Here is a 15,029-nt window from a genome sequence, read left to right as displayed (position 1 = left end):
TCCAGCACACCCAGAGACAAGGAATGAGCAAAATTAAGATCTTGCAAACAACCTACAGGCATCCTTAAATCTGTAGAAAACTACAGAGGACTGTCTAGATCCAGCACTATTTTATTTTGAAACAAAGACGACTGAAATCTTCCTGACAATCTGCAAACACTCATCAGAGTCACCTGGCTATGCACTAAATCACAAGCATGCTCAGGTGGGTCGTGTCCCGCTGGCTCTGTGAAGCTAGCCGGCTGTGTACAGACACTGTTTCACTCTCTGTTCTCAAGCAAACTTCACATCAGGGGCTTGGAGACTGCCAGGAAGGTACAGTCCTGCCCTGTAATACACTTCCATTTTAGAAGCTGCTGCCCTGCCCATCTCCAGGTGCTTTTCAGATGTCACCTGGAGCCTGACAAAGCACAAACCTTTTGATCTATGGATTTGTTGCTCTGCTGTCTGCAAGGAAACCGTCTCTGATGATACGAGGGACATCCTTCGTGGAAGCCATGAAGGCAGGCGCATGTTCTGCTCTCTCCAGTACCCCTCAGAAAGGAGCACCAACATGGGACACGGCTGTGCGGGTGCTCCCCACTCCAAAGCTGCCTTGGAGATTGAGATGGTGGCTTCCTGGTGCAGCAAAACACTGCTTGTGGACTGTGAGAGTTTTCAATAGGACGCAATTGCAGGAGGGACTCCTGGACTTGGTTTTTCACCTCTCGTCATAGCCCACTATGCCACAACACCAGAACAGAGATACCTTGGCCTTTCATACGGGGAAGGGACTGTTTGGTTTTGTTTTAATAGCTTCTCTCTTTTGGTTTGGGGTTTTTGTGTTTTTGTTTTGTTTTTGTGGTTTTTTTTTTTTTTTTTTTTTTTTGGCAGTTTTTCTTTTTTTTTTTTCTTTTTGATTTGGGGGCTTTTTGGATTTGGGTTTGCTTTTCAGGGAAGTGGAATTGATATTTGTTTGGGTTTGATTTTTTTTTTCTTTTTTTTTTTTAATTTTTGTTTGGTTTGTTTTGCTTTAAGGTATTTTTTTTTCTTTTTCTTTTTTTCTTTTTTTGAATTTTTACATTCTTTCTGCCTTTTTCCTTTCCTCTTTTTTTTCCCCCATTTTACCCCCTTTTATTAAGGGATGGGGGGTGGAGTGAGGGGAGGTGACTCTTTCGCCTTCTCCCTTTTCCCGTGTTTTTGTCCCTTCCCCCCCCCGCGCTCAGAGAAGCAGACGCGGGTGGCCCCGGCCCTGCGCGGGGCGGTCGCGGCCGCGGGCGCAGCAAATCAGCGGTGCCGAGGCCGCGCATAAGAAGGGCGGGCTGGGGCCGGCGCCGTCCCTCCCGGCAGCGGCAGGATGCACCATGAGGAGCTGGCGCCCCTGCAGCGGCCCCGCTATGGCTGTGAGTAGGGTCGGGGGGAGCGGCGGGAGCCCCGGGCCTCTTTTATTTCCCCCTCCCGCCTTTCTTTCTGTTCTGCTGTCTTGCCGGCTTTCTCGGTTTAACTCTGAAAGAGGGACTTGGAGGGAAATAAAACCAGCCCAGCACACTCTGTTGCAGCGCTCCGGCTTGTTTTAGGTTAGCTCGTAGTGGACTCCGGCTGGGTTTTGAACAGGTTTTCATGGGGCTGGGTTTTGTTTCGAAACTCCGTGAACGGATTATAGCTGTAATTGCGCGCTGCAATTTGGGAGCTTTAAGTTAGAGCCGGAGCTTTGGGATTTGAACTTCGTAATTTGATGTTATATAGGTATCTCTTTGGGTTGTAACTTTATAACGAGTTCTGACTATAGCTTTGGGTTGTAACTGTGTAACCTTTGGATTATCACTTTGGAATTTCGGAGCATAAAATTAAAACTTTGCTTTCTGATTTTATAACTTTGGCTTAGAACTTTGTAACTTGAACAACTAGGGTGAGGAGAGAAAGGTGAAGGTCTTTTTTCAGAGGAGGTGTATTTACTTCCCTAACCTGCATTTAAGAAAAGCCCTGAAGTACGTTACTGTGCCTGCTGCGGCTCTCTCAGCAGTGCTGTGCTGCCCTGGGACCCTGTACTGGGCTGTACTTTCTCTGGGTTCCAGAGCAGGGCAAGCCACTGGCTGTGCCATCCCTAGAAGTGGCTCTGCTATTTCAGGCATTGCAGGTTGTGAACATGCATGTTATTTGCAAAGCTCACGACAACCTTGGCATCCTGCATTCTAAATGAGCAGCTTCCCAAGTCTTAGGGCAGCTTTGTTTCAAAACAGTTCTGAAACCTCTGTTTTGAAAGAAGGACAAAACACCTTGACAGTGTTAGGGGTTGAGTCACTTCACTTCCACCCAGAGCTGGCAGAAAAGGCAGTGTTCGGCAGCTTTATCTTCAGTTTGGAGGATGCTGTGCCCTTCTGAGCAGTTTCCTCTGTTGATGCCTGCCAGTTTGGGCAGTCTGTAGAACCTGCCAGTAGGTTTCATTTTTCTTTTGCACTGCGTAGCAGGTGGATGAGATGCTTTGGAAGGTATGTTCACAGTTGTCAGTACTGATAATGTGTTTTGGAGTGGTTACTATGGACTTAGCCTGCGTGCCCATGCCACTATGTTAGCAAAAATGAGTATTTTGCTTGTGAAGCCTATCTCCCACTCACCTCAGCTTGCTGTGCTGCCGCCTGCATGGTAGGGCAGTGTTCAGGTTGTGTGCCGCATCGTGTGCCAGCCCCATATTGGCACTTTGTCCACTTCCCTGACATGCAGAAACTCCTTAAATGTACATAGTGTGCCCACCAAGCCCCTAGCAACAGGAGCTTTCCTGTACGTATCTGATCTAGCTGGTATCAGAACATGAGTGAACATGTGGTACTTGCTAGCCTGCCACAAAGTCCAATACGGTCAAAGATGAGGCACAGAGTTAAAGGAAAGGGTGCATCCTTTGTATCTTCAGGATCTCAGGCTTTACTTATTGTGAGGGGAAGAGCAACCATCTTAAAGATGATTAATATAGTTTTGAAAGGTGTGGGGGTTGGGGGGGGGGGGGTTGTTTGCCTTTTTTTAAGGTGTCCCTGTCCCCTGGCAGGGGGGTTGGAGATAGGTGATCTTAAAGATCCCTTCCAACCCAAACTATTCTATGTGTCTATGATATGACCTGTCCTCTTAGTATATATATTTTATTATGATAATTCAGAGCTGTGGTGTTGAGTTGAGGAGAAGCTGATGTGTTGAGTTGTAGCCACTCTCTTGGTGCTTGGTCTCCTGTCCCAGGGACAGGAGCTGATAAAAATGTCCTTCTAGGCTTTTTTCATGGCACCTCCCCTCTGACTGATGCTGCCTGTGCTTAGGCACCGGTGGCTGTTATACAGCACTGAATCCTCTTTTTTTTAGGATTTTTTTTTTCTTTTTCTCTGCAGGAGCCTTTGGGATAACATTCCTTTCAAGGGACTGGGCAAAGGCTCCTCAAATATACCAGTCTGATGCCTATAAAAAAAAATCTGCCAAAGAGCTTTGGGGAAAACTCCACCCATCAAAGAACAAACCATAGCCTTGTCTGTAGTGATCTTATAAGCATGCCTTATCTAGACTGTATTTCCCTGCTGTATGGGACAAGGAGAGAAGCTGCATCTTAAAATGAAAAAAAAAAAAAAAAAAAAAAAAAAAAAAAAAAAAAAAAGAAAAAAAGAAAACAAACCGAAAAGTGAAAAGGCTCCCTAATTAGAAAACTCTGAGCTCTTACGAAGTCAATCGGAAATCGTAGGTTCCCTGCATGACTAACACCACACTTTGGATCACTAGCAATCAATTCGCCATGTTGAACACCACATCTATGCTGGATTTCCTACAAGAGTTAATAAGTTGTTCAAGTTAGGCTATCAAATTGGTAAGATTCCTTGCTTTAGTGACCTAGTATTGTTTTAAACATTTAACTTGGACTTTTGACTTTGGCTGCAGACTCCTGGCAGAGTTTGTATTGCTCTGAAGAAGGTTAGCATTTTACTATGATAATTCTGTAGTAGAAACTGTATGGACTAGTGCATGGTTATCAGTGGCATTTCATTTTGATAAATGGAGAAGACATATATAAATCTTGGCTACATTTTGTAGCCTGGTGGGTACTAATAGGGAAAAAAAGTGTCTCTGAGCATAAAATGTCATAACCCAAAGTAAGTAACTGGGAAGATGTATCCCTAACCTATAAAATCATTTTGCATTACAAATTTTGCCGGTGTAGTAACTCAAATGTACACACTTACAAAAAAAAAAAATCTTAGAGCTGATAATTTTAATCTTTAAAGTCAGGAAATAGCTGAATGAAATCAAACAAGAGTATCCTTTTATGGGTGGGTGCTCGTTCAGGATGAACATTGTTCATGGGACAAACAGGAGCTCAAAGCAAAGCCTTTGAGCCTTCTCTTAGCCGTTAAAGCCAAAGTATTGTGCCTTTTTGGACTGTGCAATGGAAGATGCCTCCAACTCTTCATGCTGTCAATAGCTTAAGAGATTTCTGTTGGTGCTTCCCTGAGTCTTCCAGATATTCACGTCCAGCACCAACCCAAGTGAGGTCTTGCAAGTATAAGGAAGCAGCTTAATGCACAGAAACTGTGTTAACAGGCACACTAAAACTGAATTTCCATAGCTGGTTTCCAGTCTGGCTACAGCTGTTGCCTGGTTTATTTCTCAATCCCAGCACAATCAGATGCAGCGGTTCACTTAACTGCAGAGAACTGGGGCTTGTAATACAACTTGAGATATGAGCCATTTTTACAATGAAAGTGCTTGGTGCTGTTGAAGATTATAAAGTGAAAAAGTATAAACCTTTAACGTGCCTCACAGATTAAATGTGAAGTTTTGTACATAGGAAGACAGCAAATCAGGAAGCAGTGTGCGAGAATGCCCTTTTCTTAATACTCTTTGGTGTTTTATAGATAGTTCTTACTGAAACCTGTGTGCAGAAACAAAAATTTAAGTTTTAAATAAATGTCTGAATGGTTTCACCACACTTGCAGGAATGTAATAAACCTACAGAGAGTGAGGCCATGAGTGGCTGGATTTGCAAAGGATTTCAGATGTCTCCATGTTCAGAGTAACTGAATTAACATACATCCCAGGTCACTGTATATCGAATGGGAGAGAAACTAGGTGCTTCAGCACCACCAAACTTGTCTAATGGAGACAAGCAGCTATAGAAAATTCCATCTCTCCTGCTGAAGCTGGAAAGCCAGCTTCACTGGGTGTAGATGGGTAAATACAGGGGAAGCTTGACTTTGCTATTCGTGGTAAGGGCGTTGCTTGTACTTCTGGTCCTGGCTCCCACGACTGCTTCTGTTTGGCACTAAAGTGTAGGAGATGAGACAAATAAACATCATGAAGCTTTGGGAGGGAAAGCTGCCTGTCTCTACAAGCAGGGCAAATCTAAAGTGAAACAGAGCCTACACATTTTTATGAAACTGCACCTAGCTTCTTTCTTGAGCAGGATGTGAAAGCTTGTGAACTAGTAGCTTTCAAAAAGCATTTAACTTCAGAAACTATAAATTTGTCTGCAGGTTTCTTAAGCTCAGGGAAACAAACGGTTATATTTTAATAGAGCGGGGACAGATCTTTTGGTAAAAGTTCCATAGGATTTTTCTAACTGAAAACAAAGGGGTTTTTTAATGCTTGGGAAAAGAGAAAGAGAAGAGAAAAACAAAACAAAACAAATCACACACACACACACACACAAAAGGTCAAAAACCCTCAAAAACTAACCCCTCACCCAAAACCTTAGCTGTATCCTATGCATATGTATTCTTTTGGGTGTATACTTTCTTGTAGCACTTGTGGCTTATGAGAACACTTCTCCTTTTTTATTGATGGGTGTAATTTGGCAACCAAATACACTGTTTATCTCTTCCACTCTTTTGTAGATTGCTAATAATTAAACTGCTGAATGAGAACTTAAAAAGTTTAACTGCTTTGTTTAACCAAGTGCACATAATTTATTTGGTAGGAGTGGTTCTCTGTGTGCTTTTTGTACAAAGCAGACTCATCTCCCCTGAAGTCTCTTGGTAAAGGAAGGACGGAGCTATGTTACAGCATGCTTAAAGCTACTTGAATGCTGTTGAAACAGGAAATATTAATATTGGGTTGCAAACAGGATTTATAGCATGCACGAGTGTGCTCAATCAAGCCCAATACTTGAGGCAGGGAATAGGAAGTACGCAGATTTGCAGCTCTCCTCTTCCATTAAGCAGTGCTTCAGTTACCTAGTTCTAGCTCAAGATCTGCTTGATACTATTGCTGATTTGAGCTGACTATGATTTACTAGGAATGATCTTACATGTCAGGTGGAAAAAAAAAAAGCCTGGCAGTGATAGGCAGGACTTATGGGGCATATTTCAGTGAAATGATAAGCGAGTGTGCTCTCATGTGCTCTGCTCCTTGCAGGAAATTATTAACCTGCTGTTTGCTTCTCTTGTTCAGGCTGTTTCAGTGGGTTTTTTTCTGGAACAGGTGTCCTTGTAGTGCCACATGTTGCAGAATAAAAGCACAAGTGCTGGGCAGGGTCGAAGCTGTGCTCACCCATTCTGGGGAGCATGATCAGAGAGGGCTGAGGTTGAATGCTTGCACCCTGGGGAAGGGAGGAGTGCCGGCTGCAGGCACCTTTTTGCTGATCCCTGATGAGGTGGGCTGGGGTGAGAGCTGTGCCCTGCATAGCTCATTCACTGGTCAGTGCTTCCTGCACCTCAATGTTCGTCATCAGAAAACAGTAGCATCCTCTTCAGCCTGGTACCAGCTGGGCTTCGAAAAGGGTTGTCTGAAGGATGCCTACTGCCTTATCTTCACAGCTGGAGAGAAATGGGGGCTGCTGAGCCCCTGGAACAGGGGCGGTTTGTGCTAGTGACCAACACCTTGCCCCAGAACTGCTCCAGTTGTGTTTTGCAGCTGCTGGAACACCAGCCTGGTTCATGGTGGTGATGGGCTGATGGGGCAGGCAACGCCTGCGGAGTGCTCTGTGGTGATCAAGGGCCTTGGTAGGGTGTCAGGATGGTCCATGTGGCGGGGAAGAGAGAGGGGATGGGGCCATGGTCCTTGCATGGAGATTTGAGCATAGAACAGGGATGCTTCGGTTTAATCAACTTCCTTGCTACCCATCAAGGGATATACTGAATCAGGTGGTGTTCATACAAGCTCTGCATGGCTCCTAAATACCTTCTGATACGTGTAAGCAAATAGCTGTTAAGAACCTGTGCTGGTGGCCAACTTCAGTGTTAAATTACTATTTCATTCAAATGAGCATGCACTAGCAGGAAAAACTTACCTGGAGGAATTATGTCAGTCCTTAGGTATCACTTATTGCCCAAGTTAAGAGGTTGGCCAGGTATAAATTCTTCAGGAGTCAGATTCAAGGAGCACCTTAGAGCTCTGACTCACAACTGCTGGCAAACTGCTTCCAGACCCTGAGGACCTGCTGCCTAAAGGTGTGGTGCCTGCCTGAGCTGGCAGAAGCTACCATCCTCACCTCAGGTGCTTCTCCTGGTTTGGGTGTATCAGGCAAAGTAGTCTGTGGCTTCAGCTAAAGTGGGTGATGAAGGATGTGGTCTCTGCAAGTCATCCTCTGTGGACTCTGACCTGCTTCTTTCAAAGTGCAGTAGAAGCTTTTGTGGCACGTAGCAAGGTACTCAAACAGATTTTTACCAAGCTCCAAAGTCTGAAGGGAAATATGTAATCATGCATGCTATCCATCCTCTATATTGCAGCTGAAAATTAAGGGTATCTCCTGCATTGTGCTTGATTTGTAAAGCTGCTCAGTACACTGGTTACATTTGCAGGATCAGAGCCTCACAGCTTCTGGAAGCACAGCACAGATGAATACAAGGGCAGTCAGAATGGGAAATGCCCAAACTCTATACAGAAATGTGCTTCATTGAGGCAACTACACTTTCACAGGGTTGTAGTATCAATGTTTCAAAGTTGTTCTTGGCAATCATAGGTAAGTACAGGGGATATATGTTTAATAGTCTTGTTGAAATTATTAGAAACAAAATAAAAAGCTTAAACAAGGACACTGGTTTGCTTTTCAAAAAACACGACCCTGTTTCTAGGGTTATTATCTCTCATGAGAGAAGTTGCTGGTTTTAACTGGTGTTAATTACACTGCAATGCCAGTTCCTGCCTTGCTGCAGACTGTTGCAACTGGTGAGGTTTCAGCAGCCTCAACTTGCCAAGGTGCCTTCAGCTGCTCTGTCAGGCTGCTGTGGGCTCTCGCCAGCGCTTCTACAATGGCATAGAGACCTAATGTGTAAAAAGGCTAATCTCTCTTTGAGAGCTGGTTTGCATTGCTGGATTAGCAGTCACTTCAAGCCTCTTCAGGGGCTGGCTGCAGATCTCATTGCAGGCCTGAGGCAGGGGGGACTTTCTGGCCAGGTGAGACTGTGGCAGCCAGAATTTAAATGTGTTTAAATTGCTCTGGAACCGCACCCTGAAGCTGTGGTGTATGTTTTCAGCCAGCTCTGCTGGTGGAAGAAGCAATCTCGACTCCTTCTGTGGGATTATTTTTGGCTGGATTAGATCCCCAGTCTGGCTCACAGCACGAACCCGCAGACAAGTCTGCCAACACGATGTAGTAGCTGGAGCAGGGAAGAGTACAAGCGGTAGGGAGAATGGCAGGTCGAGTTGATTTAAGTTGTGTTGCTGCTGCACATAGAGATTTGGGAAGTGTGTGTGCAGTGGGGCAACAAAATGTGCAGGAAGCCCACAAGTGGACTGGGGCACATGAGAAGAAATAGTGGGGCTCCCCTTGGGTGCCTCTACTGTGGTGCTGCTGGTGCCTTGCCTGCCTGACAGGACTGGGGCTGCTCTCGGCAATCCTGCTGCCCAGGGAGTTTTGAGATACAGAAATGTTTTTGAGGGAATTTAGTCTTTAGTGCTGTAGCTTCAATCCCTAAGTGTCAGTAAAGGCATGGCAGTGTTTGCCAGGCAATGCGGCAGTGGTAAGAAACTTGTAAGAAATACTTGTCTAAATACTAGATTGCTTGAACAAGAAAGAAAAGTAAATGCTTTTTGTACACAAAATATGATTCAAGATGTTTTTCCAACCCTTTTCTGCTGCTAAAATCACTCTTTAGTTGCAGGCCCCCAAAAATGTAAGGGTGAGAGGTCACTTCTGGTATGTGTTGCTTATTTCTGGGATTTTTAGTTCTTCATGCCCAACTGATTTACCCAAGCAATAACTGTCTGGCCCCTGTTCAGTGGTAAACAAGTCTTAAATTCCATATGTTCTCAATACAGTCTAGCAGAACAACTAATGCATTGAAATGTCAGCATGGATATGTGATGGTGTAACTGAAAAGGAAAACTAAGGAGTCCAGGGGAAAGCAGGGATTACATTTAGATCAATCTGGGGCAGAATTTTTACCAAGAAAAAATTACCAGCTGTTTTTACAAAACCAGGCACATAGTAAATGTGATTTCACTGCATCTGAGCTCAGAAGTTGTTTTGAATAATGCTTTTCAGACCATAGCATGGATTTCTTCACTGTGATTTAAGAGATGCTGGGAGATGAACCAGCCTTGGTTTGGCATTCAAAATTGCATGGCAGCTGGCTGCTGAAGGCAGGTAGACAGCTTGCCTGCAAGGATTGGATGTGATTGACTGCTGCTTTGAATTTATGTCACCTTTGACAATGATAATGATATTTAAAAGTTGTGTTAGAATGCTCCAGTAAATAGACAGCTTTTATCACATGTAAAGCAAGCTCCAGTTTCTATTTTCATACAGATCATGAGAAGTAAGAGCACATGGTTTTGCTGAAGATTTCACAGTTGTGAGTTATTTCAGAACAAAATGAATCAAGTTTCTTAGCATTGTGGGTAGTAATGGGCAAAATAAGGGCTGATGTTTCCTCTAACACTGAACTATGGCAATAACACTCAGTAGTTTCCTTTTTTTCTCCCTTTATTTTTTTTTTTTTTTTTTTTTTGGCACTTAAAATTAAGTAGTTCCATAAATGTTTACAGAGGCTTCTGATAAAAATAGAGGTGGATTTCTGTAACATGCATCTGTACCCTTTTTCTTTAAAACTGTGGTGGCAGGGTGCTGACTGGTAGGCTGCTTCTGTGCAGGCTGCAAATGTTGCCCATTGACAGGCCTATCTTAGACACCCCAGAAAGATCAGAAAATGAGCAGTCAAGACTTCTGGGCTCTTATAGCAGTAGCAGAATTGGTCTGCGCTATCTTCTTGGTCACATTTGAGATGCAAATTTGCATCTGATCAAGTTGTTATAATTTAATTTCCTCAAGTTATAGACTTTCTTGCAAGTTGACCGTTTGCATGAAAACTGTTACCAATTATGTAGAATTATGAGCTCACTTTCGACAGCCTTTAGGGTGCAGGCCAGGAGAGGTAGAAATACTCGTGATGAACAAGGCTTGTTGTGACACTGGGTCTGTATAGAAATATTTCCTATATAGATCAGGCATGGCAGAGATTCACATGGGTAAGATACTGCTGATGGAGTGGCTATTTTTTGACTGCTCTGCTCCCTGTAGCAGCTGTAAATGCCTTGTAATAAGGAGGCTGACCACAGTGTGTGAGCTGGAAACCAGGGCAAAACTTGGAAGAACCATTACAATTCCTAGCAAAAGTCTTGATTTTTGAAGTACTACTTCAACAAAGGAAATGGACTGCAGCTACACAGGAGACTGTAAGAGTCAATGCATATGACTTTCCTTGTTCAGTAGACTTCAAAACTTGCAGATGTGTAGCTTAATTTGATGCGTGTTGCTCATACTATGGTTGCCATAACAGTGATTGAAAGCTAGTTACACTTCCTTTAGCTTGGTGGTTTTGATAATTCTAATTCTATTCCAAGCAGAATGCTTGTTTTGAGGTGTGTACACAATGTTTTTGATAGTTGATATTCAGTGTTGTCACTGAAGTGGTTTCCTAGTGGAAATGGATTCAAAGCATCAAGGAGGCTGTCCTGTGATCGGTACATGCTGCGTTAAACCAAACTTTAATTTTTGGAGCAGGCTATAGAGTGGACACAAGCAAGTAACCTGAAGAACGCAGATCTTCAAGATAAGAGATTGACAAAGTTTTGTGACAGTTTAGAGGAAATATGAATTTAGTAGCATGAATGTGGTTATACTTGTGAGTGTATGACCTGGGTGAAAACTTACCTTGTGAGTGCAGTTGTCAGTGACTTGTTCTGGAGATGGAAGTACTTGGTTTATTGATAAATTAGAAGGAAGAGCTGGCTCACTCTGTATCTTATTTTGCAATGATAAGTACAACAGTGGATGTGTCATTGCCACTTGGAGCAGTCTCGAGCTTCCATGTTTAGGTCCTGGATGTACTGAGTGAAAAGGTGGGGGTTTTTCTGCTCTTTCCAAACCTTGCCAAAGATTAGAAGCTTAAACCTTTTGTGGTTTTGTTTTTTCCTGTGGTTGTAACTCCTGATGATGAAGGAAAAAATAACTCCTATTACTGGGCATGTATGTAAATGAGAAATAAGAACAGGAGTTGTCCAGACATAGTGTGGGCAATTGCCCCACAAGAAATGTTTGCCTGCCTGCGTGGTGCTTTCCTGAAGTGACCTAGCAGGAGTACTGGGAGAAGGTTACCCTGGAGCCAGTAGTATCAGCTTCAATAACTTTGCAAGCACTTGCTTGCTACTGCAAAATGGAGGCAGCAAAGCAGGCTTCAAGTGGTGAGGTTATTGCTGACATGAGACCACCTCTAAACTGGTTAACTACACAGATACACTGACTCAGCCTTCCTCCTGTGAAAATGTGTCATCTTACCGATGAAGCAAGAACAAAGAAGGTACATCTTCATTCCCTGTGCCTTTCTATACCTGCGTGGACCAACACAGTTGGCAAGGCTAAGAGGTTTTAGGATGGGATCCTAACTTGTGAGCCTGATGTTGCATCTCTTTTTTTTTATTATTTTTTTGTGGTTCCTGCTAGTGCTGGCCCGTCTCAGCTGCAGAAACAGTTTCTGACTGCACAGTGTTTTTAGGCATTGCTTCACAAGAAGCTCAGCTGCCTTCCCAGTGGAGCTGGGAATGCTGGAGGGAGGGCAGGAACCACCATAGCTCTGTTCAGTCTCTGCCTCTGTGTGCCCAAAGGTCCTGCTTATCACCTAAGCTTACCATACCTGTATGTTAATGTTATGCATGATACATCATTATTTTTATGTTCCTGTGAACTTCAAACGAATTTTTCTATTAAAATTGTTCAATCTTACTTTATGGGTCTGTAGGTGCAAACTAAATTTTCAGATGCATTATCCCCAATGCTTTTTTTTTTTTCTTTCTCCTCACTAATACTAATAAAAAGCCATTGTGTCTGTGGATTAAAGAATCTGAATTACAGACTTCAAAGATATTGACTGTAATAATCACTGAGGAACAAAAAGAAAGGCAGTTAGAAGGAAATGTGTTCTCCAAGTTTAAGGCTGCAAACCTTATGGCATGCATGCTTTTCTTTTTTAATCGAGTGCTTGTGTTCATTTTGAAGGAAAAATATGCCGCAACATTTCAGGTGATTTCTGCAGCTCCTTTCCAAGTGTGAAGGGGGTAAAGCAGATGACTTGTTCAGACCTTGGCAGAAGGAGAACTCTGCAACAGACCAGCTGTGGAAGGACCAGGAGATGATACACTGCCAAAGGAAGAATTGAGACCAAGTGTCAGGGCTGAGGGTTTCTACACTGCAGTGTTTCTCAAGGCAATTTCAAATCTACCCAGTGCTTACATGATGCTCTTGCCTATGGCTTTTCCTAGACAGGTGTTTCAGTGCTTCTGAGTCTTGTGGTTCAGACCCTATGACTCATGTAGCTCTTGTCTGAGTTATCCATTGACACTCAGACACAGCTTTCTCCTCAGGTTCTCTTTGTCTTTCACTCCGGTGTTCCTGCTTGTCATTCTCCTGTTCGTTAAACTGCATCTTACCACATTTCTTCCAGCTGATTTCTTTCGGCTCATACTGTGAGTTTGCTGGTAGGAAGCCTTCCAATGATCTGAATATTGAATCCATTCAGTAATTCTTCCCCTGTAAAAAGAGTATAATGCTAGACTTTCTTCAGGAGGTGTGAGGGGATGTTCCCTTCCTCTCTCGCTCACCCTGTTGCTGTTGTTCTTGTCTTCCTCCTTTCTCGCAGCAAAGAGTAGCCCTTCCCTAACCAGCCTCCAAGTAGTAGCAGTTTACTGTTCTGATCTCAGACTGTAATGCAGGTGAGATTTTTTTGATGCTTTCAAGATTGAAACAGAAATTTGACAAAGTTCTGGTTTAGCCAAAAATCGTGTGCAGCATTTGCAGGGCACTAGCTTAATAGATTACTGTTTAAATGGCCATCAGTCATCTGAATTTCTAACAGAGAATAACAGCGACCAAAGTGTTATGTTCCTCCCTGTGGACTTCAATGAGTTTGCCTTCTGGTGAAACTGCAGTAGCTCTTTTTAGACATGCTTAGTTTCTTGAGTTCCTATGGTACCCCTTTGCCACAGTAAGCCTCATACCTTATTTTGGTTCTCGGTGTTGAACAAGTCTCAAACAATTAGGGTGATCTTAGCTGCTGTTTGCAAAGCAGAGTATCTAAACTGGCAGCAGTAAGAGTGTGATAGAGCCCTGGGTCGACATCAACATGGGCAAGCAGATGAGGGGCAGAAGAACCTGAGTCTGGGTTTTGTGCTGCCACTGTGGTGAGTTCAGTCTTTGCCCTGCCCTTCCTCCTGATCATCTCCAGCCCTCTTTCCTGTTCTTCCACTCCATTTCTGCAGTGGCTTTCTGTATTTGGTCCACAAATGTTTACGGGTGGGGTTGTAGTTACAGGCAGCGGTGGTGTGACTACATATAATGAAAGTGCCTTTGGGGTTCAGCAGAAGGCTGTAAGCACGTCTCCTTTTCCTGTTAATTTGTGCCTTTCTGTCCAGCTCCTTGAAAAGCATGAATGCCTTTCAGATGTGCTTTTCACCTTTTTTGATACCCTTCAAAACATTTTACCTTCCACAAGTTACTTCTCCTCTTATGTGGGTGTGCATATGCATTTGAGCTACTCATATATCCGAAGTTCTTTTCTGAGAAAAATTAAATATAAAATTTTTAATGCTAGAAATAAATTTGATGGCATTTGTAGGCAAGTTACTTAGCATTTTTCTTCTGACTAAATCCCATTACAGACTTGATACTGAGGCGTGCTGTAGATGCTAACATTTGTCTTTCATAGCTGAGTAGTGTGTTTTACTAGCCTGGCAATATTAAACTTTTTCATTATTTCATTTACTTCTTTTTAAGTTGAACTGAGGTCACAGTAGGTAAAAAGTAAGGAAATGGAATCCATATGGTAAAATTTTGGCTCTTTTACTGAGTATTGTTAGTGTTTATTGTTAATAAAAAACAAACAGGTTAAAGTAATTCCAGTGAAATGAATGGAGCAAATGGAAAATGTGTCAAAATACATGGAATTGAAATCTTAAGTTCTTTATTTAAGAAAGCAGGGAGTGTGTAGGGCTGACAGAGGAACCTTTCATGCTTTGCTATTTGTTTCCTCATGAATTAGCCTCTGGAGAAGGAAAGCCTGTTGGAAATTCCTGATGGAATGTGCAATATTCATTTGAGTGCCTCAAGCCTCCAGTGATGTGCTAATCTGATCAACCAGCCTTTTCAAAACATTACCTTTTTTAAAGCCCACATGAAATATGCCATTCTTTCAGTAAGCATGTGTAAACTAAGCAGACCTTCCAACCAGACTGACTACTTCCCAGTGTAGTCTTTTTCAAGCTGCCCTCAAGCTTGGCTGTGTTTAATGGCTTTTAGACTAGGTAACTGGAGATAACATGGCCTGTAAGGGAAAGAAACAGCTTGCGATTGGTGTTCGCTGCCTCTTCAGGATCCATCAGTCTGAGGGCCTTCTCAGGCTTGTAACTTTTTTGGTGACATAAACTGAGGGTTTATATTGACAAAGAACTTTAAGGTCAACTGTGAAGTCCATAAAAAGGAGCTAGAGTTTTAAAGGTGTTCCCTGAGAACCTGAATCTTGGGGAAACCTGTTGTGCTTTGAGGCGACCTGCTTGCAAAGTGTGCAAAGATAAACAGTTACAATTTTAAGGAT

At 43.1% G+C, this 15,029-nt stretch overlaps 1 protein-coding gene across 3 annotated transcripts in view; it reads left to right on the top strand.

Moving 5' to 3' along the window:
* Positions 1–489: 489 nt before the first annotated feature.
* The window catches only part of IQGAP2 (IQ motif containing GTPase activating protein 2), a 141,873-nt gene continuing 127,333 nt past the window's right edge, over positions 490–15,029 (top strand). For all 3 annotated transcript variants that reach the window (XM_080637049.1, XM_080637047.1, XM_080637048.1), the window contains exon 1: positions 490–1,382. In XM_080637049.1, coding sequence (XP_080493175.1) covers positions 1,337–1,382 — 46 coding nt within the window. In that variant the 5' untranslated portion in view covers positions 490–1,336. The remainder of the gene's footprint in view (positions 1,383–15,029) is intronic.

This window comes from Psittacula echo (genome assembly GCF_963264785.1).
Source record: "Psittacula echo genome assembly, chromosome: Z".
NCBI lineage: Eukaryota > Metazoa > Chordata > Aves > Psittaciformes > Psittacidae > Psittacula > Psittacula echo.
This window is presented reverse-complemented; position numbering and strand designations above follow the sequence as displayed.